Source organism: Anguilla rostrata, chromosome 16, assembly GCF_018555375.3.
Source record: "Anguilla rostrata isolate EN2019 chromosome 16, ASM1855537v3, whole genome shotgun sequence".
Classification (NCBI taxonomy): domain Eukaryota; kingdom Metazoa; phylum Chordata; class Actinopteri; order Anguilliformes; family Anguillidae; genus Anguilla; species Anguilla rostrata.
Genome location: NC_057948.1, coordinates 5,008,888 through 5,032,055, shown reverse-complemented (window position 1 = coordinate 5,032,055; position 23,168 = coordinate 5,008,888). Strand labels below are relative to the sequence as shown.

General features: G+C 49.9%; 1 protein-coding gene across 1 annotated transcript in view; it reads right to left on the bottom strand.

Moving 5' to 3' along the window:
- LOC135242608 (spondin-1-like) overlaps positions 1 to 23,168 on the bottom strand; it is a 134,564-nt gene that overhangs the window by 13,188 nt on the left and 98,208 nt on the right. The window contains exons 7-11 of the mRNA XM_064313759.1: positions 20,724 to 20,788; positions 8,583 to 8,784; positions 3,532 to 3,672; positions 2,157 to 2,232; positions 941 to 1,123 (exon numbers count right to left, since the gene is read on the bottom strand). Coding sequence (XP_064169829.1) covers positions 941 to 1,123; positions 2,157 to 2,232; positions 3,532 to 3,672; positions 8,583 to 8,784; positions 20,724 to 20,788 — 667 coding nt within the window. The remainder of the gene's footprint in view (positions 1 to 940; positions 1,124 to 2,156; positions 2,233 to 3,531; positions 3,673 to 8,582; positions 8,785 to 20,723; positions 20,789 to 23,168) is intronic.

Genomic DNA, 23,168 nt, shown 5'->3' with positions numbered 1-23,168 from the left:
CGGGTTTTATGCTGAGGAGTTACAGAAGCGCAATACCGCCTCAGACTCAAATCCCCGCCTGAGAAACACAACAGCGGTCCGATCCCTGTCGAAGTTTTATCGGCTTGCGATCAAACGAGTGAAGGATTTATCGACTCCACAGCGCCTGCGGAGAACCTCCAGGCCCAGGTTTGACCTTTCACTGCTGAGCGAGTGAATCGATACTTTCACCTGCTCTCGTGGTGGGGGGGGGTGGGGGGTGGGCAAACTTTAGGTCTACATTCTGTCATTTAATGAAGCGTTCTCAAACCGCTGAAGACTTTCATTTTTGTGCGATCGAACCGACAAGGTGGGATAGCGTGCTAAACACAGGCTTCGCCCGCCTGACTTTTTAAGCACGGTCCTCCGCACCTGTATACTGAGGCTAGGCTAGCCCCAGTCTCTGCATGCCTACCGCGGCTAGGCTAACCCAGTCTCTGCATGTCTACTGCGGCTAGGCTAGCCCAGCATCCGGATGCCTACTGCGGCTAGGCTAGCCCAGCCTCCGGATGCCTACTGCGGCTAGGCTAGCCCAGCCTCCGGATGCCTACTGCGGCTAGGCTATCCCAGCATCTGGATGTCTACTGCGGCTAGGCTAGCCCAGCATCCGGATGCCTACTGCGGCTAGGCTAGCCCAGCCTCCGGATGCCTACCGCGGCTAGGCTAGCCCAGCATCTGGATGCCCACTGCGGCTAGGCTAGCCCATCTCTCCCTGCTTGGTCAATTGGGTCTGAGGCCTACGTGCACAAGCAGAGTGAAGAGAAGCTTCTCCTAATAAGGAGAGAGTATCAAAAAGATGGGAGAAAAGGGCAAATGGGAAGTAAGCTTTAAAACGCGCACAGCGTCAGACTGAAGGAGAGCACGTAGGCCTGCGTGGGCGTGGGCGTCGGGTGGGGAGGACTAGGCCCCGCCACATCCTCACCCTCGTCGCTGCAGCCCGGCCCCATGCAGGGCTCGAAGTCCTGGGTGTGCGGGCAGGAAACGCTGAGGTCCAGCTGGGCCTTCAGCATCCTCTGCCTCATGCGCTTGCCCTTATCGCAGGTGGAGGAGCTGCAGGCTGACCAGGGGGACCAGTTGGAGTAGATACAGGTCTCCGGTGTGTCATCTGTGGGGGGGAGGCGGCGGACAGACAAAACCTCTCAATCAATGCACTGGCTCCCCTCACTGTCTTTTGTCTGTTTTTTTTTTTTTTGTAATGTTATCAGTATAGCTGCTGTGTAAAGATACAGTGAACTCCATTATGGGACAAAGACACTTTTTTTTCTCCTTGATTTGGCTCTGTACTCCACAATTTTTGATTTGCAATCAAACAATTCACGCACGCTTAGAGTGCAAATTCTCAGCTTTTATTTCATTTATATTTTCAATACTATAATTTTTTATATTTTTGTTACACCATGTAGAAATTACAGCACTTTTTTTAATACATAATCTCTTCATATCATGCGTTTCATTCATGCACTTACTTTCGTTTTCAATACTAATCGTCGATTTGTTCTGCTAACTTTTCGATATGCTTATCTGTCATCAATGGGGCCCTCCTTGCCTTCTGGGTGATGCTGCATGTTATGTATTCCAGAGCCTCCATTTTTGTAAGTTGCTCCAGATAAGACAGTAATTGATTGCAACTGTAATAATTAATAATCAATTAATCTATCGAGTTGTATTTTTATACACATAGAAGTAAAGAAAACCCAGAAATAAACTCTAATTGAGCCCTTTTGGTCGATACTAGATATTACCGCCCGACCCATTAATAGATCGAGCTGAGCTCGTATAATTGAAATGACAAGCTTGAATGGGCGGAATGGCTCTTTCTCTTCTTACGTTCCACTGCTTCTGTGTTCTAAACCAATTAACAATCAAAACAACCAAACCTAATTGCGTGTGACGACTTTTACGATGCGAACGCGGCGAAGGATGCGACAATCGCCGAAAAAGGAGAACGACGCCCGGACCACGACGGATTTTCTCCTTCGCTTTTTTTCGAGCGCTCTGTACGGGGGGGGGGACGGAAATTCGGGGGAGGTCCGCCCGCGCGACGGGACGCCCCCAGCTCGTCGATCGAACCGCCTCGCGCTTAGCTCCGCCCTCCGATTCCGGCGACCGGCGGGGGAACGCGAAACGGGCCAGCTCACCTTCTTCCTTCTCCTCCTGGGCGATGTCCGCCACGATGTCGTCGACGTTGTCGGGGACGATGTTGCACTGCTCGCCCTGCGGAGGGGGAGGGGGGGGTGGGGGGGGGGTAGGGGGGGGAAAGCGGGCCTCGGCGTCATATCAAAGCCGCGATAAGATCATCAATTTGCCGCCCGATCCCTATCGGCGCAGCCGAGGCTTGTAAACAACCGAAAATCCATTCCCCTCTCCAAAAGCCTGGCGCGCGAATATCCTCCGTACCCTTTGTGCGACTGACGCCGGGCGATACGTTCTCAAGGTTAAGCTTAATAGAAATTTCTCTCGTCTCCGCGAAGCTGTTCAAACACCCGTCAGTGACGGGGAAGCCATTAATGATTCATTTAGTCTGTAAAAGGAAGGGCGGTCGTTTGACTTGGGAACATAAGGTACTGACGTTAATTCGCGTGCTGACAAATAAGTCAACAGATGTTTAACCCAGCCCGAAAACAAGCCTGTCTGCGCTGTTAGGCTAATAGCGATGCTTGCTCCCTGCTCTCGATGGCTGACTCACTGCATTCTGAAAAAAACAAAAAAAACAACTACAATTACATTTTCTGTGTTTCTGTGTTTGCTCATGAGCTGGTTTGTGTCATTACTTCTGGCTGGTTTGTTTTGTTCAAGACATTTTTGGATAAGAATTTCTACCGTTTAGTCCATGAGGCTAAACAACGAAAATAAAGTTTGCTGTAAATGTTTATATCACCGGCCTAAAAGACAGCGGACATGATGTGGGCAGTAATGCCGAGGTGGTGAGACAGAACCTGGGGTCGGGGGCTAGTCTAGAATACGAAACTCTCTCACTTTTAACCCTTTAAGGTATAAAATCACAAATGCGTATATGTGATAGGAATGTTCGTAACTGAACATTCTAATGCTGATGTAACAATCACGACTGGTACTTTAAAACAATGGAGTTCTAGAACACTGACTTAGAATTTTGAAAAACATTCCAAAAAATATAGTCTTGAAACAGTGAAAAACATTACTCATACAAGTACAATGTATGTCTACATTGAGATATTAACCGTTACAATAAGTGCCATATCACACCCTTATGTTGTTCTATTTTAGTTTTAATATGTTCAAAAAAGTTTTATCAGGTGTTTAACCTGCAGTATATAAAAAAATAAGTTGAAATACAACATTTTTGATTAATATGTACACTAAAATATAATTATAAGCTCTTGTTTGGCAACTTTAAAATGCCGGTGACATTATGTAAGCACAGACGAGCGTAAATCCTGAGCAAGTGAAATAAGAATCCAAGATGGATTCCATACAGACGGAAAGCCATGGCTGTTAAACTGTTGTGGTTTTTTGTCGGGGTAGGGGCGTTACCTTCCTGGCGATCCTCTCCACCACCACGCGGGCGACGGCCGTGATGGGCCCGCCCTCGGGGTCGTAGAAGGGGCTCTGGGGGTGGTCCAGGCTGGTGAGGGGGCGGATCTTCTCCTGGGGGACGGTGGGCTTGTTGGGAGACTGCGGCGGGAAAGGGAGGCACAAAATGGAGGCCGGGCCCGGGGAGCCGGCGGCTCCCAGTCGCCATCTGGCAGGAGCTCGGCGGTTTGATCTCAATATGCATCATTTACTGACTGTGTAATGCTCCCCGCCGTCCCCTTTACGCGTGATTTATTGCCTCCTTCCCCGGAGAACTCTGTGTGGCTCACCTTTTTACACCGCGTCTGAAGAATAGCTGCTTTGTGCGGAAGCGAAGAAAAAGTAAAGCAAATCGACCGTCCCGTGGGATTTTACGGCGGGAAAAGTTTGACGTTTATAAAGTTCGTCACTTTGCTTTATGATTCAGATGAAAGCGACGGGTCCAACTTGAGTGCCCTTAAGTAGAAAAGAGCTCATAAAGTCTTATAACGGCTCATAAAGTCTTATAACGGCTCATAAAGTCTTATAACGGCTCAAAGTCTTATAACAGCTCATAAAGTCTTATAACGGCTCATAAAGTCTTATAACGGCTCATAAAGTCTTATAACGGCTCAAAGTCTTATAACAGCTCATAAAGTCTTATAACGGCTCATAAAGTCTTATAACGGCTCATAAAGTTTTATACCGGCTCATAAAGTCTTATAACAGCTCATAAAGTCTTATACCGGCTCATAAAGTCTTATAACAGCTCATAAAGTCTTATAACGGCTCATAAAGTCTTATAACAGCTCATAAAGTCTTATAACGGCTCATAAAGTCTTATAACAGCTCATAAAGTCTTATAACGGCTTACTGCATCAAGCGGACAGCGCTCACAAGAGCCGCGCTTTTCAAAAGGCGTTCAGAAACGCGGTCCACATCCAGCGAGCGCTGCCTTTGGTACGCGAGTAATTTAACGGCCTCCAACTCAGAGGCTGCAGGTTCACTTCCAGAATGGGCACTTCGGCTGTACCCTTGAGAAAGGGTATCCAACCGTATAAGTGAATACATTACATTTGACAGACTGACCGTTTATAAACTTCTTCAACACTACAGGTATTTAGCAGACACTCTTATCCTGAGTGACTAACTCAGCTTTTACATAGCTGGATAACCATTTATACAGTTGGATATATACTGGAGCAATGCAGGCTAAGTACCTCACTCAAGGGTACAATGGCAGTGTACAACCCGGGAATGTGACCTTTAGGTTACACGACCAGCCCCTTACCCATTATACTACACCGCCGCCCTAACATAGTGTGGTTAGTGTATAGGAATGTGAAGTGTGAAAGTCGCTCTGGATTAGACGCCTAAATGTAAATCTGCGTCGACCCCGCCTCGAGACGGGCGTATTCGGTATGCGGACCGGGAGAGGTGAACGCTCCGAGCCGCTCCGCTGACCGCACGCGGAACGGCGTGAGCTGACCGCACGCGGAACGGCAAACTGAGGCAGGAGCCAACGAGAGAGGACGGCACTCCGCCTAAACACCTCTTTAAAGGCGCGCGCCGTGGACCCAGGGGCGTGTCTACGGGTGGGTTGAGGTGGGCACTGCCCACCCAGAGGAATTATCTGCCCATCCAATAAAAGATCACCGTTATACCTATTTTTTAGCATCCATAGCTTTCTGTAATTTTGTCATTGGTCATCAAAAAAATGCACTGCTTTCTTATTGGCCATTTTGAAGGTGTGGGTGTGCTTAGTCAGTGCTGCTCCTTTACATTATCGCCAAACCACGCCACTTCTTCACACATGGGGTACAGACATGGTTAAGTGAACTGCAAAACCTGTTTGTAGCTAGCTGCTATCAGCAACCCAATTAAAACGGTTAATACCTTTTTTCTTTTTTGTTTATTCTTTTCTCTGATTCTTATAAGTTATATTAGTAGTCTTGTATAGTTTCACAGTTTAGTCTGCATGTTTTGCAAGCTGCATGTTTCTTTTAGGTTCTTTTAAGTTAGCTAGCCAGCATTTTTGTACAGCTGTTTCCGTGGATAAAATTGCATTGAAAATTGTTATTTTCTGTTAAAAACATTTAATTCATATTCAGGGAGATAGCCAACTACTCACAAGTTAGATGACACGTGTAGACGTTTATTAATACCATCACACCGTTTCAGGCTGGAAAATAACCCGTTAAACTAGAGAAATTGTCGAGTTGTCTTAGAAAATTTATCGCCGCAGAATGCAGCAGGGCTGGGAGCGTCGGCATAGGAACGGACTCCGCAATAAAACTTCAAGCATGTCACAACAGGTACAACCACAGACATATATATGTCTATGGGTACAACAGCTGTTTTAGAATGTCATTGCATCGTTTTTGCAGCCCGGATCAAAATCGGCGTGACAGTACCAACAGATATCTCTTTTTAATGTTAGCTCCCCCTCAATATTTAGAACATGTGCATTTGTCCCCCTGAATTTTCCTTTACATTTCCACCATAAATTGATGCAGAAAAGGCACAAATTGATGCATAAAAATTCACCAGAACGCAGGAAATGAAGTGTCTGACGCTCAAAATTTCCTGGGGGAGGACCCCCAGCTCAATGTGTCCCCCCAAAGGTTCAAACAAAACCTACACCACCGGACATTTGTTTAGTGTTACAGAGTTTCATCTTTTTTTTTCTTTCACGGGGTAATGGCCCCAGACCCCCCTACAAAAAGTGGATGCTATAATTTAATCCTTTTGTCCCCCCCCTTCCTCAAAATTAAACTACAGCCTTGTTTACATACCCTATAGGAAAAGCAACCTTTTTTGTTGTTGCCCACCCAAAGATGACATCCTAGTAACACCTCTGTGTGGACCGCGAATCTTACCCTTTTCTGGTTCAGTTAGACGGGGGTGGCAATGCGTTTTTCAGCCAATCGGCTACAGGGGTGATGATCAGCTGCACAGAGTTTGAATCTTTTGCGGGTTGACTGCAAATAAGCCCACTAATATCGAGGTTCAATAACGGGCATGAATAGTAGCGAGGTTCACTCACACCCCTATTCCTGCTCAATTAAAATGGGGGCTCTCGTGCTGAACAGCAGCTGTGACATGACATAGATCAGTGGTTCTCAACCTTGTTGCCCCCGAGGCCCCCCGTTTCCACGGAAATACCCCCCCCCCCCACAGGAGTCATATCTGCCTGTCATCATTTTGATTCCATCTGTACACCCTCCAGTACAGCAAATCAAGCTTATTCTATTTAACCCCATAAAAGCATAAGAGTGATTTTTTTAAACTTGCTGTTGTAGTAATCCTGAAATACACTATACACTATTAATTGCTTGCTTTGTTTTACTTATTTAGCTGAATAATTACTAGTGTGTTGATGTTTTGTGATTAAAGTTTTGAATAATTTACTATGATCTCAGCTCCCTGAGGCCCCATTTTGGGCCCCGGCCCCCCCGTTGCGAACCACTGACACAGATCGCCCACAATGAGCCCCCCCCTTCTCGAAGCGTGGCGACGCTCCCGCGGCTGGGTCCGAAATGTTGCTTTCGACGACAGCTGCGTTGCCGGCTCTGCAGTGGCAGTTTGCGGCATCTCGCGCGTGAGGGGTTTCTATTATTCGAGACCTGCGCGTGTGAACTGACTACCGCTACGAGCACCCATTTTGAAACTGCAAGCAAGACGACACTTGTCCAGTCATTCTGTTGGTAACTGCCCGGAGTGGTTCATCCTTCTTTTAAACTCAATTTTCAGGAAGCTTGGTGAAAACGGCCTCTTAGCGTGGACGGTAAGCACCCTGCTCATTTCAAGCGAGATAGTCCACTCGTATGAACTTTCAGGCCGGCGGACGGCACGGTCCTGTAACGCATCCGTTTACCGCAGGCGGCAGGAAATGACTGAAGGTGCACCTCTCGCGGCGAATCGTAAAACGCAGAGCACAAACAGGAAGGGCTTATTCGCCGTGGCAACCACCGGGGTAAAGGCAGGACACACGGCTCTGTGTCTCTCTCTCCGTTTATGCTTTTTTAACGAGCTCCGTCGCTCTTATCGCTCTCCCCCTTCCACTCGCACGCTCACGGGCCCCACCAGCGAAATGACAATGAATTTCGGTGTTCCGTTTGGCAGTCCAATCAACCGCGTGTGATGAAGTTCTGCAACACGACAAAATTGTAGCGGAGCACAACATTGAAAATATTCCCATTGAATATTCTTGTCACGCGACATTTGTCGAAAAGGGTCGGTGATGAAGTAGGGAAGGAATAAATTTTATGTCTACTTCTGATTTTTTTTTTTTTAATTATGCAAACAGAAAAAAGAAGGCGACCTGTCACTCAAACAAACCGAAAATGAAGACGTGTCCACAACAACGAATTTCAGTGTTCCATTTGGCTGTCCGATAAGCACTGTACGAGGACGTGAGAAGTTCTGCGACATGACAAAGTTCTAGAGGTGCGCGACACAGAAAAAAGTGTCGTGCAACGCTTTTTTAAAGTTGATAACACGTCATTTTTTGTCATGCGACGCTTGACAAAAGTACAAATCAGGGTTTACGGAGCATCGGGAGCGGATAGCGTAGCTCGAGGCTAACAGCGGGTAGCGTAGCTCGAGACTAACAGCGGATAGCGTAGCCTCGAGGCTAACTGCGGGTAGCGTAGCTCGAGGCTAACAGCGGGTAGCGTAGCTCGAGACTAACAGCGGATAGCGTAGCCTCGAGGCTAACTGCGGGTAGCGTAGCTCGAGGCTAACAGCGGGTAGCGTAGCTCGAGGCTAACAGTGGACAGCATAGCTCGAGGCTAACAGTGGATAGCGTAGCTCGAGGCTAACAGTGGATAGCGTAGCTCGAGGCTAACAGCGGGTAGCGTAGCTCGAGGCTAACAGTGGATAGCGTAGCTCGAGGCTAACAGCGGGTAGCGTAGCTCGAGGCTAACAGCGGATAGCGTAGCTCGAGGCTAACAGCGGATAGCGTAGCTCGAGGCTAACGGGATCCAAACTAACCCCAAGGCCGGGGGGCGAAGGGGGGGCGGGTCACTCACCTCGTAGGTGACCCCGTTGTCGGTCCCGGCGTCCCAGGGGATCATGTCCTGGACCACCCTCTGGACCCAGCCGCACTCCTTGGTGCAGAGGTCCTCGGAGGACAGCCCCACGTTCCAGTCGGGGCTGGGGCCCAGCATGGTGAGGAAGGACATGAGGTGGCGCGTGCGGTCCACCGAAAACTCGGCCGAGGGAGCCGCCCGTCTGCTCCGCCCGCGAACGCCGTCCCGGCGAGAAAGAGAGAGAGAGGGAAAAAAAAGGGGTGTGGGGGGGAGGGGTCGGGTTCATTTTCCTCAATTAGCTCTGTTTCGAACGCGCTCCCACCTTCGGTCACGCGGTCGGGGCTAGGGAGGAGAAGATGGAGCCATTCCGTGTCACTCCTAGCTTGACTCAGCACAGGCTAGCATCAGAGTAATGTTCGCTGCGGGAACTGGACATGAACATGTTCGTGGCTATGAATAACTGTACAAAACGTGTATTGCATCTTATCGGACCTGAGTTATGTAGTTGTACCAGTGACCTTCAGTATGCACTTATTGCACGTCGCTTTGGATAAGAGCGTCTGCCAGATAAATGTAACGTAATGTAAAGACACGGTTGACACATCGACGCCGCCGACTGCACATCAGGAAGCAGAGGACGGGCCTTCGAGACACCCGCCAATCCTCACACCCGTTAAAATCCGACTACATCATTTGTCCTTTCGTTTACTTTTAATCTGAAACGGAAAAGGCGTATCTGTACGAGGCAGGTAGGCAGAGACAGAAGGATGTACAGAGAGAGAGATATAGAGCTGGAGAGAGAGAGAGAGAAAGAGAGAGAGAGCTGGGTTTGCCTTTTATGCATCCCCCCGTTTTCTAAAGGATTACGCACAAAACTCTGCAAATATGTCCGTTTGCCTTGGAAAACCACAAGACGGAAGCGGCGCGCACTTCTCCGCTCCCTGCGGGGACTTAACGCGGAAGCGAGGCAGATGCTCTCCGGTCCGCGTTACGCCGAAAGGCAAACACACACACGCGCGCGCAGGAGCGCACACACGCGCGGGGACGCCATAATTACACCGCAATTACATCCGCTTGCTAACCCGCCGCGAAATTTACTGTCGAGGAAACGGAGGAAGGGAGCGATGCTATCCCCGCGGGGACGGAGCCAGGGGCTGGGAGACAGCCGGCCCGGGGCGTGGCGCGGGACCAAGCGGCAGGAATCACGTGCACCACCCGCCCCCGCCCCCAAAAAAACTCCCCAAATTAGCATGGGTCTCTGGCGACGCCAGCGGCCTCGGCTGTCTCTCCTACCGTCGACCGGCTCATGCCCAGGAACCCCACAGACAGAAATGGCTGGGGTTGCTTGTTTGTTTTGCAGGTGCAAACGGGAATTGCCATGCCGTAAAATAATGTTTTACGGAAGGTGTTTTTCTGTGGGGGGGGGTGGGTTGATTGATAGACCGGGAGTTACCGAGCAAGCGCACAGTGGAAGAAATACAGAACGCAGAGAGTTAACCTTTAAAGGGAATCTCTCCTGGAGAAAATCGCACAAACTGAAAAATGCAGAGGATAGGAAATGAAGCATAACTCTCGTTTTGTATCTGCTTAAAAATGCCTTACTTTCTGTTATTTGCATTTTAAAAGCCTGAGGCCTTTGTTTCTGAACACAATAGAGCAATGCATTGTGGGATCGCTGGCTCTCTGGCTGCAAAGTTTCCCTTTTTGAAGGGGAAGGCTGGGATGTTGGCTGGTCATTGATGATTTGACTTTAGACCAAAGTGTTTAGTTAAATGCTAATTCATTAGCACAAAGCAGCCACCAGGAAACCACATCTAACCAGCAGTTAAAGCACAGCCATGGTCGCAAATAGGGGCAAAGTTTCTCAAGGTAAATAACTAAGAAAGAAGTAAGAAATTTGATACAAGTACCAAATGAGATTTTCTTAGCTTCTCGTTCTCTGTATTCTGAGTTCGTGGATTTCTTTCTCCAGCAGCTGTTCTGTTAACAAAGCGTTACACATTTAAGGTTACTGCTTCCATGTAGCTCGCTCTGTCAGCAAAAACGATGACATGTACAATTTCCATAACTAAAATCACAGGGCTCGTTCTTTACAGCAGTGCTGCTTGGCCGAATGTAAAGCCGGGCACCCACCGCACGCGTATCGGCCGCGAGCGCACTACGCGCGTATTACGCGCGTAACTGAAGCGTAGTTGAAGTACTGTTATTACAACGGCAGCGGGCGACGTCGTCTCCACCAGATGCGAACGCGTCGCGTACCGGCTGCGAAGCTCGCGCGACACAAGCGAACTGAAGCGTAGTTTTTCGCTTCTGTTCTATTTTTTCGGCTTGTCGCGCGTCACGTTGGCCTGTTTATACACAGAAATATGCTCTAAAATGCTAGGTATACATGCTCTGATTTATATTTCATTCTTATATTACTGGGGGTGTGTCCCTAGTTACCTCCCAGATATTTTTTAAGCAGCTAAAAAAATACAAGCCTTTTCGTTTTGTAAAAATAAATAAATAACTGGAACCTGGGGGAAAGGCAAACTTAGTTTCGCTGTCTTATTTTGCGGAGGGGGTGGGGTAAATTTGAAAATACACCACAGAAAGACGTAGGCTATTGAGTGACGTAAAAGGGAATGCACCGAGCAGCGGTTTGTTAGCTCGAGTATTGGAAGATAGGCTGAGCAATGGTTGGTTAAAAACTATTTGACTTCTCCGATGTCTTCGTTCGCCGTGCTTTCAAAAAGGGCTTGTTAATAAAAATCAGATAATCCACAGAGCTTTAAAAAATCAGATTATTTAGTGGTCTTGCCGATGAAAATGCACCTATTTTATAAATGAAGTTGTAAGCAAGCCTTTATTGCACTTGTACTTCAAAGCTTCCGGTGTTCATGGCGTTGTGGTGTTCATATCCCTTCAAGATTAAAACTGTTACTGACTTTTTCATGATTAGCTGATTTTACTAAATCTGATCCTATAAATGTTTTGACGTGAATGGCAAGACAACACGGGAATTCCCAATGGTTGATTACGGATTATTTATTATTATTATGATCATTACATATTCTTCATGAAATTGGCACGCTTGTTAACCAAGCAAATAAATTAATACAGTTTGAGATTGATTGTTATGCAGGCTACGTTGCGATTTAAGTTTATGGTACTTCTTGAAAGCGTTTACTTTCTCACGTAGGCTATTTACGAGTTAACGAAATATTACCAAATTAACAAACTGAAAAAGGTCTCTCACCAAAGTATTCACTTAACCCATAATCAACAGTCGTGAACAAACGTGAAATACACGATGTAAAAGCCCACTGCAGACTGCGAGAGCTACTAGGAATATATAGCTTTTACGCAAGCCTTTGCGCGACACAAACGGAACCGGTGGAGACACCCTACGCGTCGCGCCGTGCTGCTTCGCCCTGCTGTTTACGCGACGCATACGCGACGCGTGCGGTGGGTGCCCGGCTTAAGTGTAGTGATTGGCACCGAGCCGCTAGTCAGGGACGAACGCCAAAACTGTAGGATTTAAATACGGAACATCCCTGAAACTCTGAGTCTTAATCTTGAATCAGCCGCGAATATCGCTGCGACTGTCGTTTCCTGAACAGGCTGCTGCATTCCCAATACAGCGAGGAGCGAATGAATGACTTAATCCTACCGTTAGCTCACGTCGGGAGTCAAACGGCTCCAAGTACAGATAAGAACAGCACCGAAGCGGAAAAGTCACGTCCAAGTCGAGAAGCACGGAATTATTACCAATTCTCAGTTCGAGTGCGGGCAATTAGACCTACAGCCGTGCGACACTGCAAGTGTAAACACTTGTTTTATTATCAGTACGCACAGCCTCTTTGTTCCTGGTTTAAATGAGAGACGCGGCTTTAGCCTTTACCGGGCTAATTTTCCTGTAATTACCCAACGCGAAACAGCATAGCGTACCCCAGCAGTTCTCAGCGCTACTTTCGGTACTTGTGTTGCATTGCGCAGATATTTGCAGCTACTCTGTTTGTTTCGCAAATTACAGGCATTAAGGCATAATTTAGAATTCAATTGTTAAGTAAAATATTCTCATTAGTAAACTGGTGAGTTGGGAGTTGTGTCATCGAACAACAGTGTGGCACGGTGCAGATAATGTTTGATTTCAGGGCTAGAAGCTAATAGGAAAAATTAATGAATTAATGATTTTCAAACATGGTAAGAAATAAAATAAAAAACATTTTTTAACCCTGTAAGACCCAGGCATATGTTGAGTAACAGTGGAAGATGTCTCACTCCAAATATGTTGCTAAAATATAGCATAGGGCCTCAAGAACTGGGAAAGGTTGTTCTAAAGTGAATGGCGAACCGAATGGGGGAAATGGTGTCTCTAGAATGCCTCAAAAGCAATGTTGCATGTGCAACACAGGGTCTCACAGGGTTAAAAGCTGAGAAAGATACACAATGCTACATAGCGTTTATCAGCATTAAATGCTGAACTCCGCGTGCCAATTAGCACCGGGTTTAATGGTGCATGATTAATTCTGCATTCTCACAAACCCAACAATCACTTTCTGTAAAAAAAGAAAAAGAGATGTCTCAGCACTGGCTAAATGACCACAGGGGCACGGGGGAAATGTAATTTAAGAATAGACACCTCTATCACCTTAACGCGGCACTTACCGCTATCACTAACGATTGCCTCCGAGACCTTCTGTAGTCAATACATTTTTTCCCCCGGTTTTAATTAGGTGGCGATGAAAAGATAAATTCAACAGCGTGTGTCGTGTACCGTTCAGTGAATGATGAATATGTGGAAAAATCTCAAGGCTGGAGAGGGAGGCGGAAAACGCTTATGTCAGTGCTTTTGAATTTAATGAAACCACCTACTCGAGAATCAATTACTCGTTGCCATATCTGGACCGAGAGAAACTGAACACGTAATTGAACAGGTTATTATGTGTACCGTGTAACACGTCAACTAAAAAATGTGCTGTTCACACGCAGATTTCTATTTCTATTCCAAGCACTGTTGTTGTGCGACTCAAATAGAATAGAATAACTTCATTTTTCCCAGTTAAAACACCAGGTAACATAGCTGGCATACAAGACATTAAATAAACATTTATATAAGTAACATTAAGAAAAATGTAATTACAGAAATACCATTTTGAGATTGCTAAATGACATTACTGTTATTAGAAATGAGAAATTAATAATTATATGGGAATTGTTGTAAGAATGTCTATACACAAACAACTTAAAACTACAAACAATTACATAAAATCAAGAAACACTAGAATCCTAGAAGCGTGCGATTGGCACGGCGACTGCAGAAATGTGCACCGCAGCTGCTGCCAGGGAACCGAATGTTCATTCCGCCACCGCCGGCCGCCTCCGACGTCGTTTCCGTGGTTTCGGCAGCGCGTCCCACCGGCCTCCCGACCGCACGTAACCCCGGGCCCGACCAGGACCTGGGCGTCCGGCTTCTGCAGCTGCCGGTTCGTTCGAGAGACCGGCCTCTCCAACGGCTGATGAAACCGGTGGTTTGCGCAACCAGAGTTTTTTTTTGCGCAGACTGAAACCGCCTCATGCAAGCTCATCGGAAGATTACCATCGTGGATTTTAACAAACCGCTCACTCACGTGATCAATCAAACAGTTGATCAAAATGTATGGCATGGTGCGCTTCTATAAAGATAACAGGGTATTGCTTTGTAACTGGAATGAAAACCCGGAGCCAAGAGTGGGAAGGAGGGGGTGTTGGGGGAGGTGGGGGGGGGGGTGAAAAAGTATTTCCCCGCCTAAATATATGATTGAATGCGGAGAAAAGTGTTATTCATCCTCATATGCATCACCATCTGTTCTGGGAAATCTGTCAGAGGAGAGCCGTTCAGCCCTTAAAGGAAGGAAATATAAATTCTCTCATATGAATTATACATATAAATTTTTATCTGCACAGTAGATGTGCTTATAGATGAGAAAGTGGGGCATTAATAAATCTGTCCCAGTGCGCTGTGGCCAGAGACTCCTGCAGTCTGCTGTGTGTGGGAGGGAAGCCTCCTGTGAAGATTCATTCAGCTCAGTACACACACAGTAAACGTGCTCCTTACTGCTCTCCAAACGCCTGTGTGTGTGTGCGTGTGTGTATGTGTGTGTGTGTGTGTGTGCGTGTGTGTGTGTGTGTGAGAGAGAGGGAGGGAAGCCTCCTGTGAAGATTCATTCAGCTCAGTACACACACAGTAAACGTGTGTGTGTGTGAGAGAGAGAGAGAGAGAGGGGTGACTCCTGTGAAGATTCACTCAGCTCAGTACACACACAGTAAACGTGCTCCTTACTGCTCTCCAAACGCCTGTGTGTGTGTGTGCGTGCGTGTGTGCGTGCGTGTGTGTGTGTGTGCGTGTGCGTGGGAGGGCAGCCTCCTGTGAAGACTCACTCAGCTCTTACACGGTAAACGTGCTCCCTACTGTTCTCCAAACCCTTGTGTGTGCCCCAGACACACACTGCTACACTCACACACACAAGCATGCACACACGCTCTTATACGAATACACACACTCTCACTCACACACACACACACACACTCCCTTTCTTTCACTGACGCCCTCTCTCTCCCTCTCTCTCTCTCTTACAAACTTACAGACCTGTGAAAATGGATTTCTGTTACCTCCCTGCCAAACTTCTCAAAAGGGTAACGCTTTCACATCTGGGCGGGCAGATAGGCATCCCTGCCAGTCATAAGTGGCCTTTGTGCCGTCCAACGTGGCCGCGGGCGATAAAGAACTTAGACCCCCTTGATTTACCGAGCAGGAGAAACCGCGTTTGAAGGAAACTTTTCCTCAAGACCGACAGCTGTGCGAAGGCAGCGGGGATCACCGACAGAGACGCGTCTTCCAAACAAATGTGCGGAGGGAACGTGGAATCTGTCTCTAAAGCGGCCTCCGTTGCTTTTGAGATTCGTCCTGCCGTCGTTCGCGAGGGCCGTCCGCGGGTCGAAATCGCTCGGGCGCCGCTGAGCCAGTCCGCGGTCACCCGGTCCGTAAGGGTCGCACGCCGCTTCCGAGCGAGCGGGTCGCGGGCTCGACTCTCCAAAGGAACGAACCCCGCAGACCCCCCCCCCCCCCCTTCGTCTCCACCGCGGCGAACCCGAGTTTCCTGAGAGACTTCAACCGCTGCCGCTCGCGGTTCACGGTCTCACGGGCTCCTTTCTCTCCGCTCCGTTATCCATTTTGCGGGAGAGCAGCCAGTCACGCGAAACATCTCAGGCGAAACACGCGACGTCAGCTCCCACTCCTTCCGCGCGCCATCGTCCGGAGCAGGCCGCTGGGGTCAGCACTCGACCGGCCCCCTGGGGCACACCATTCAAGTTTCAGCGATGGCTGTCATTTATGTTGGAGCACATTTTGGGGCCCCAGCCACCGAAACCCAAAGGCCGGTTCTGTCTGGCACCGTACGGACCGCGTCCAGGAAGCGGCCCTCAGTAAGTTCTTCCGTCACGCGTGGATTGACGGTAGCGGCGCTCATGGCTGCCGGCCACAGGCGTCCCTGGCGCGGCGAGGATTGGGCGGGGCCCGTCCGCGCGCGGGAACCAGAACGAGCCGCCCACAGACCGCTGGGTTTCCCGTAGCGACTGATGCGGGATGACGGCGAGTTTCTGAGAGCCTTCGCAGCGAGCGGTGTTCACAGGCCGAGCATTAAAAACGAAGCAATTTCAGTTAAGTACCTTGCTCTTATCCAGAGCGACTTACACCACTTTTTTACATAGCATTTTACACTGTATCCATTTATACAGCTGGATATATACTGAAGCAATGCATGTTACCTTGCTCAAGGGTACAACGGCAGTGTCCTACCCGAGAATCGAACCTGCAACCTTTCGGTTACAAGTCCAGTTCCTTACCCACTGTGCCACACTCCGTCCTCCGTTTCGGGAGGAGAACCGCGGTCGTCCACGCCATCTCGAATCGGCAGTGGGGCTCGCGCACGAACGCGCCTCTGGCTCTCCGAGTGGAGCTTATCGGACGCTCCAAATCACGGCGGGAATTGGACGTGCTCGGTCCCACGTCGGGCACCGAATTTGCGAGAAAGAAAATTAAATAGGCTAACGTTTAATTTTGTCTCCGCCCCAGCCGACGTGCGGCAAAGCGGATGGTCGTCCCCCTTCACTGTAAAGCACTCGCAGCCCGTAAAAAAAAGGCGATATGCAATATAAACACAACGTATTATCACAGTTATTATTATTATTATTATGAAGCGCTTTCTCTGAGCGGTATGAATTATGCATGCGCGGCTCGGGGCCCCTCCCACATCGGCTTGATTTATATTCCGTTCGGCGGCGGCGGCGGCCGCGGGACGCATAATTAATCCCCCGCACGCGGACGAGGCAGGATGCTAATTAGCCCACGCAGACGTGACTGGTAGTCACCGTCGCTCTCCCCAAAGCCTCTGGAGTAATTCCCCCCCGGATGTGCATCGCTGGGGAGCGCTGGACCTCCTGCGGTAGCTTTCTCCACACCGTACCACACACTTGGTGTTTGGGAAACAGGAAGTGGGTCGCTGGGGAGCGCTAGACGCCCTGCGGTAGCTTTCTCCGCACCGTACCGCACGCTTGGTGTTTGGGAATCAGGAAGCGCATCGCTGAGGAGCGCTAGACCTCCTGTGGTAGCTTTCTCCACACCGTACCGCACGCTTGGTGTTTGGGAAACAGAAGGGTCGCTGAGGAGCGCTAGACCTCCTGCGGTAGCTTCTCACACGACCGCACGCTTGGTGTTTGGGAAACAGGAAGCGCATCACTGGAGGAGCGCTAGGCGTCCTGCGGTAGCTTTCTCCGCACCGTACCGCACGCTTGGTGTTTGGGAAACAGGAAGCGCATCGCTGAGGAGCGCTAGACGCCCTGCGGTAGCTTTCGCCGCACCGTACCACACGCTCGGTGTTTGGGACATAGGAAGTGGGTCGCTGGGGAGCGCTAGACGCCCTGCGGTAGCTTCCTCCGCACCGTACCGCACGCTCGGTGTTTGGGTAAACAGGAAGCGCGTCGCTGAGGAGCGCTAGGTGTCCTGCGGTAGCTTTCTCACACCGTACCGCACGCTGGTGTTTGGGAAACGGAAGCGACGCTGAGGAGCGCTGACCTCCTGCGGTAGCTTTCTCCGACGTACGCACGCTTGGGAACAGGAAGTGAGCACACAGGAAGATGGTGCTGTTCCCGCGATTGGGTGGGCGCCGCACAGTTTCTGTTTTCACACATACAAACGAACGGGGCCTTTTGAACGGGGCCATTTGTCAAGATAGTGCAACGCTTCACAATATATTACCAAGCATAAAACATTATCGTCACTTACAGATTGCAGTAATTTAAAAAAATATATATGTACAATTCTGCTGTGAAATATATTTTATATATTCATGTATCGTTACATTTGCAAAAAAAGTACTCGCATTTACAATATATTTCAATACATTCCATGTCTGTACAGCCAGGCCAAAGAAGAGGACTGAATTATCCCAGAAGACCAGTGAATTACCCCAGAAGCCGACTGAATTAACCCAGAAGACAACTGAATTACCCCAGAAGACCAGTGACAGGGGATGATGACAGAGACGGGGACGGATCAACGGGACAATCAAGACAGGGGGAAGATCGGACAGGGATGGATGGATCAGAGCAGGGGACAGATGAGAGACGGGGATGCGGATCAGAGACAGGGGATGGATCAGGACGGATGGAGATCAGAGACAGGGGTGGGGATCGAGACAGGGAGGATCAGAGACAGGGGACGGATCAAGAGACAGGGGTCATGGGGGATCAAGACAGGGATGATCAAGACAGGGGAGGGACGATCACGGGAGACAGGGGGACGGATCAGAGACAGGGGATGGATCAGAGACAGGGGATCAGGAAGGGACAGTCAAGAGGGGGAGACAGAGCGGGGGACGATCATAGACAGGGATGGACTCAGAGACAGGGGAGATCAAGAGGGGACGGATCAGAGACAGGGTGGACGATCAGAGACAGGGGTGGATCAGGACAGGGACGATCAGAGACAGGGGGGACGGGATGGAGTCAGAGACGATGGGACATCAGAGACAGGGGGACAGATCAGAGACAGGGGATGGGAGGATCAGAGACAGGGGATGGATCAGAGACAGGGGACAGATCAGAGACAGGGGACAGATCAGAGACAGGGGGACGGATCAGAGACAGGGGGAACGGATCAGAGACAGGGAGGACAGATCAGAGACAGGGGGACAGGATCAGAGACAGGGGGACAGATCAGAGACAGGGGGACAGATCAGAGACAGGGGGACGGATCAGAGACAGGGGACGGATCAGAGACAGGGGGACGGATCAGAGACAGGAGGGATGATCAGAGACGGTGGGATGGATCAGAGACAGGGGGACGGATCAGAGACAGGGATGGGACAGATCAGAGACAGGGGGACGGATCAGAGACAGGGGGACGGATCAGAGACAGGGGACAGATCAGAGACGGGGACGGATCAGAGACAGGGGGAGGATCAGAGACAGGGGGACGGATCAGAGACGGGGAGGATCAGAGACGGGGGACAGATCAGAGACAGGGGGACGATCAGAGACAGGGGACGAATCAGAGACAGGTGGGATGGATCAGAGACAGGGGGAGGCAGGATCAGAGACAGGGGGACGGATCAGAGACAGGGGGACGATCAGAGACAGGAGGACGATCAGAGACAGGGGGACGGATCAGAGACAGGAGGACAGATCAGAGACAGGGGGACGGATCAGAGACAGGGGGACAGATCAGAGACAGGGGGACGGATCAGAGACAGGGGGACGGATCAGAGACAGGGGGACGGATCAGAGACAGGGGACGGATCAGGACAGGGGACTGGGAGGATCAGAGACAGGGATGGGATGGATCAGAGACAGGGGGACGATCAGAGACAGGGATGGACAGATCAGAGACAGGGGACGGATCAGAGACAGGGGAGGATCAGAGACAGGGGGACGGATCAGAGACGGGGACGGATCAGAGACAGGGGGAGGATCAGAGACAGGGGGACGGATCAGAGACAGGGGACGGATCAGAGACAGGGGGACGGATCAGAGACAGGGGGACAGATCAGAGACAGGGGGATGGAGATCAGAGACAGGGGGACGGATCAGAGACAGGGGGATGGATCAGAGACAGGGGGACGAGATCAGAGACAGGGGGACGGATCAGAGACAGGGGGACGGATCAGAGACAGGGGGACGGATCAGAGACGGGGGACGGATCAGAGACAGGGGGATGCGGAGGATCAGAGACAGGGGTGGACGATCAGAGACAGGGGGACAGATCAGAGACAGGGGGACGGATCAGAGACGGGGGATGGCGAAGCGGATCAGAGACAGGGGGACGGATCAGCAGAGACAGGGGGATGGGATGGATCAGAGACAGGGGGATCGGGGGACGGATCAGAGACAGGGGGAGGATCAGAGACAGGGGGACGGATAACAGAGGAGATCAGGGGATGCGGACAGACGGAATCAGAGACAGGGGGGACGGATCACAGAGGGACGACAGGGGATGGGACGGATCAGAGACAGGGGGATGGATCAGAGACAGGGGATGGGACGGATCAGAGACAGGGGGACGGATCAGAGACAGGGGATGGGACGGATCAGAGACAGGGGGACGGATCAGAGACAGGGGATGGGACGGATCAGAGACAGGGGGACGGATCAGAGACAGGGGGACGGATCAGAGACAGGGGATGGATCAGAGACAGGGGATGGATCAGAGACAGGGGATGGATCAGAGACGGGGGATGGATCAGAGACAGGGGGATGGATCAGAGACAGGGATGGACGGATCAGAGACAGGGGGACGGATCAGAGACAGAGGATGGGACGGATCAGAGACGGGGGATGGGACGGATCAGAGACAGGGGGACGGGACGGATCAGAGACAGGGGGACAGATCAGAGACGGGATGGGACATATCAGAGACAGGGGGATGGATCAGAGACAGGGGGACGGATCAGAGACAGGGGGATGGATCAGAGACAGGGGATGGGGCGGATCAGAGACAGGGGATGGGACAGATCAGAGACAGGGGGACGGATCAGAGACGGGGGATGGGACGGATCAGAGACAGGGGATGGGGCGGATCAGAGACGGGGGGATGGATCAGAGACAGGGGATGGGACTACTTACATGTTGAGCGGCTGCCACGCGGGCCACTGCGCCTTGGCCTTGATGACGGTCAGGACGTCGTCGCCCTGGAGACGGAACAAACGGAAACAAACTCGGGTCACTTGGAGTGGAGACGCACTGCGAATTGTCAAAGACTTTTCTCTGTTGACGTGAGCGTGTTTCAGGCAGTCTGTGAGGACGTGAAGGGAAAAGGTGAGGAGTTTTACACCGACTAAGTGACAACTAAAAACAAAAACTCAATTTATATCTTCCAGAGATCCAGAAATGAACTGTTGTCCCCTGTAAGGGACATGAGTCTCTGGTCTTAATCTAAATGACCATTTATTGTGATGCCGCCATGCTGAAACCTGCGCTACATGGGACATAATGGACGGAGTGTAGCACAGTGGGTAAGGAACTGGGCTTGTAACCGAAAGGTTGCAGGTTCGATTCCCGGGTAAGGACACTGCCGTTGTACCTTTGAGCAAGGTACTTAACCGTAATTGCTTCAGTATATATCCAGCTGTATTAATGGATACAATGTAAAGTGCTATGTTGTGTAAGTCGCTCTGGATAAGAGTGTCTGCTAAATGCCTGTAATGTAATGTAATGTAACATTCAATAAAAATAAAACATTTAAATACATATTTTCACTGCAGCATGTTTCTGTCGCCAAGACACTTGTATTATGTCAAAATAACTGAAATGCTTAAACATTTTCTTTCTGCTGGGTCTCAGGAGGATATTCACATAAATATTTCACGGGCAGCTCTCAGCACTGTGGCCCAACAGCTGTAGAGGAGACCCGGCCCCACTGTTCCCCCTCAACCAATCAGGGGAGTCCAATTATCCAAAAAGGGCCAATACGGGCGCAGGTTTTAGTTTTAGCCCAGCGCCACGACACCCGATTCAACCAATGAAGTAACCAGGGTCTCCAATCAAGACCTTGATTAAGAATCAGGCGTCGTAGTTCTGGGCTAAACCTAAAACCCGCACCCGCACCGGCCCAGTTTGGATAAGACTGGGCACCCCTGCTCTCGGCACCCCTGCTGAACCGGGTACTGAACCCCCAGCTGGCTCCAGAACCGCAGCTTGCTTCCGTACCGCAGGAAGACGGCGCCCGCTATCCGATCGTATTCAGCGTTCTACAGTGAACGCGTTTCCATGAAGCTACATTCACACCCTCAGTTCCGTTCCTGAGGTAATTCGTGACCTGCCTGTGTGAACCCTAAGCAGGCGGTAAGCAGGCGGCGGGAACGCGGACGAGGCTGAACCGCGAGCGATATCGGAGTGGAGAAACGGGCGCCGGTGTCCGAGGGATCCATAAAAAAATTGTGTCTCACATTCACACCCTTCAGTGCCGTCACCTGAGGTAGATTCTAACTGACTTCTATGCTGATGAACCCTACAGAGTGAAGCAGGGAGTCTAGAAACGCAGAATTGAAAGGGAACACAAATAGGAGTGGAGAAACGGGCGCCGGTGCCGCCCGTGTCCGTGGGATCCATAAAAAAAAGTGTACCTCCACCCATTTAACCCTTTCAAGGAGCCAGATCACAAACATGCGATTAGAATGTTCTTAACTGAACGTTCTAATGCTGATGTCACAATCGCTACCGAGTAATTGAAAGCAATGGAGTTCTAGAACACTGGCTTAGAATTTTGAAGGAAAAAAAACAAACATTCCTAGAACCTACTCAAAGGGTTGGCTGCACATTTTGCTGTCTCAGGAAAAGCAAGGTTTCCAGGTTGCGTGGAGCATCAGCCGCAGGGCCAGCGGCAGGAGCGATAGAGACTTACACATGGAGGTGGGGTGGGGGGATTTGTTACGGCTCTTGGCTGGAAAGCAATCCCTCGTCAAGAAATGAAAAAAAAAAACCCTTGACGGAGCGAAGACGGACGGAGACCTCTTTGGGAGGGGGGAAATCCGTCACCACACCACACCCCACAGGCAAAATCAGCGCTGGCACCTAAAATATTTAACAGCCACTATGAGGATCCCTCTCAGTTGGGCAGTGACTCTCTGCTGGTTAACATCTGACTATAACCATCCCTCTCTCTGCTGGTTAATATCTGACTATAACCCCTCTCTCTGCTGGTTAATATCTGACTATAACCCCTCTCTCTGCTGGTTAATATCTGACTATAACCATCCCTCTCTGCTGGTTAATATCTGACCATAACCCCTCTCTCTGCTGGTTAATATCTGACTATAACCCCTCTCTCTGCTGGTTAATATCTGACTATAACCATCCCTCTCTGCTGGTTAATATCTGACTATAATCATCCCTCTCTGCTGGTTAATATCTGACTATAACCATCCCTCTCTGCTGGTTAATATCTGACTATAACCATCCCTCTCTGCTGGTTAATATCTGACTATAACCATCCCTCTCTGCTGGTTAATATCCGACTATAACCATCCCTCTCTCTGCTGGTTAATATCTGACTATAACCATCCCTCTCTG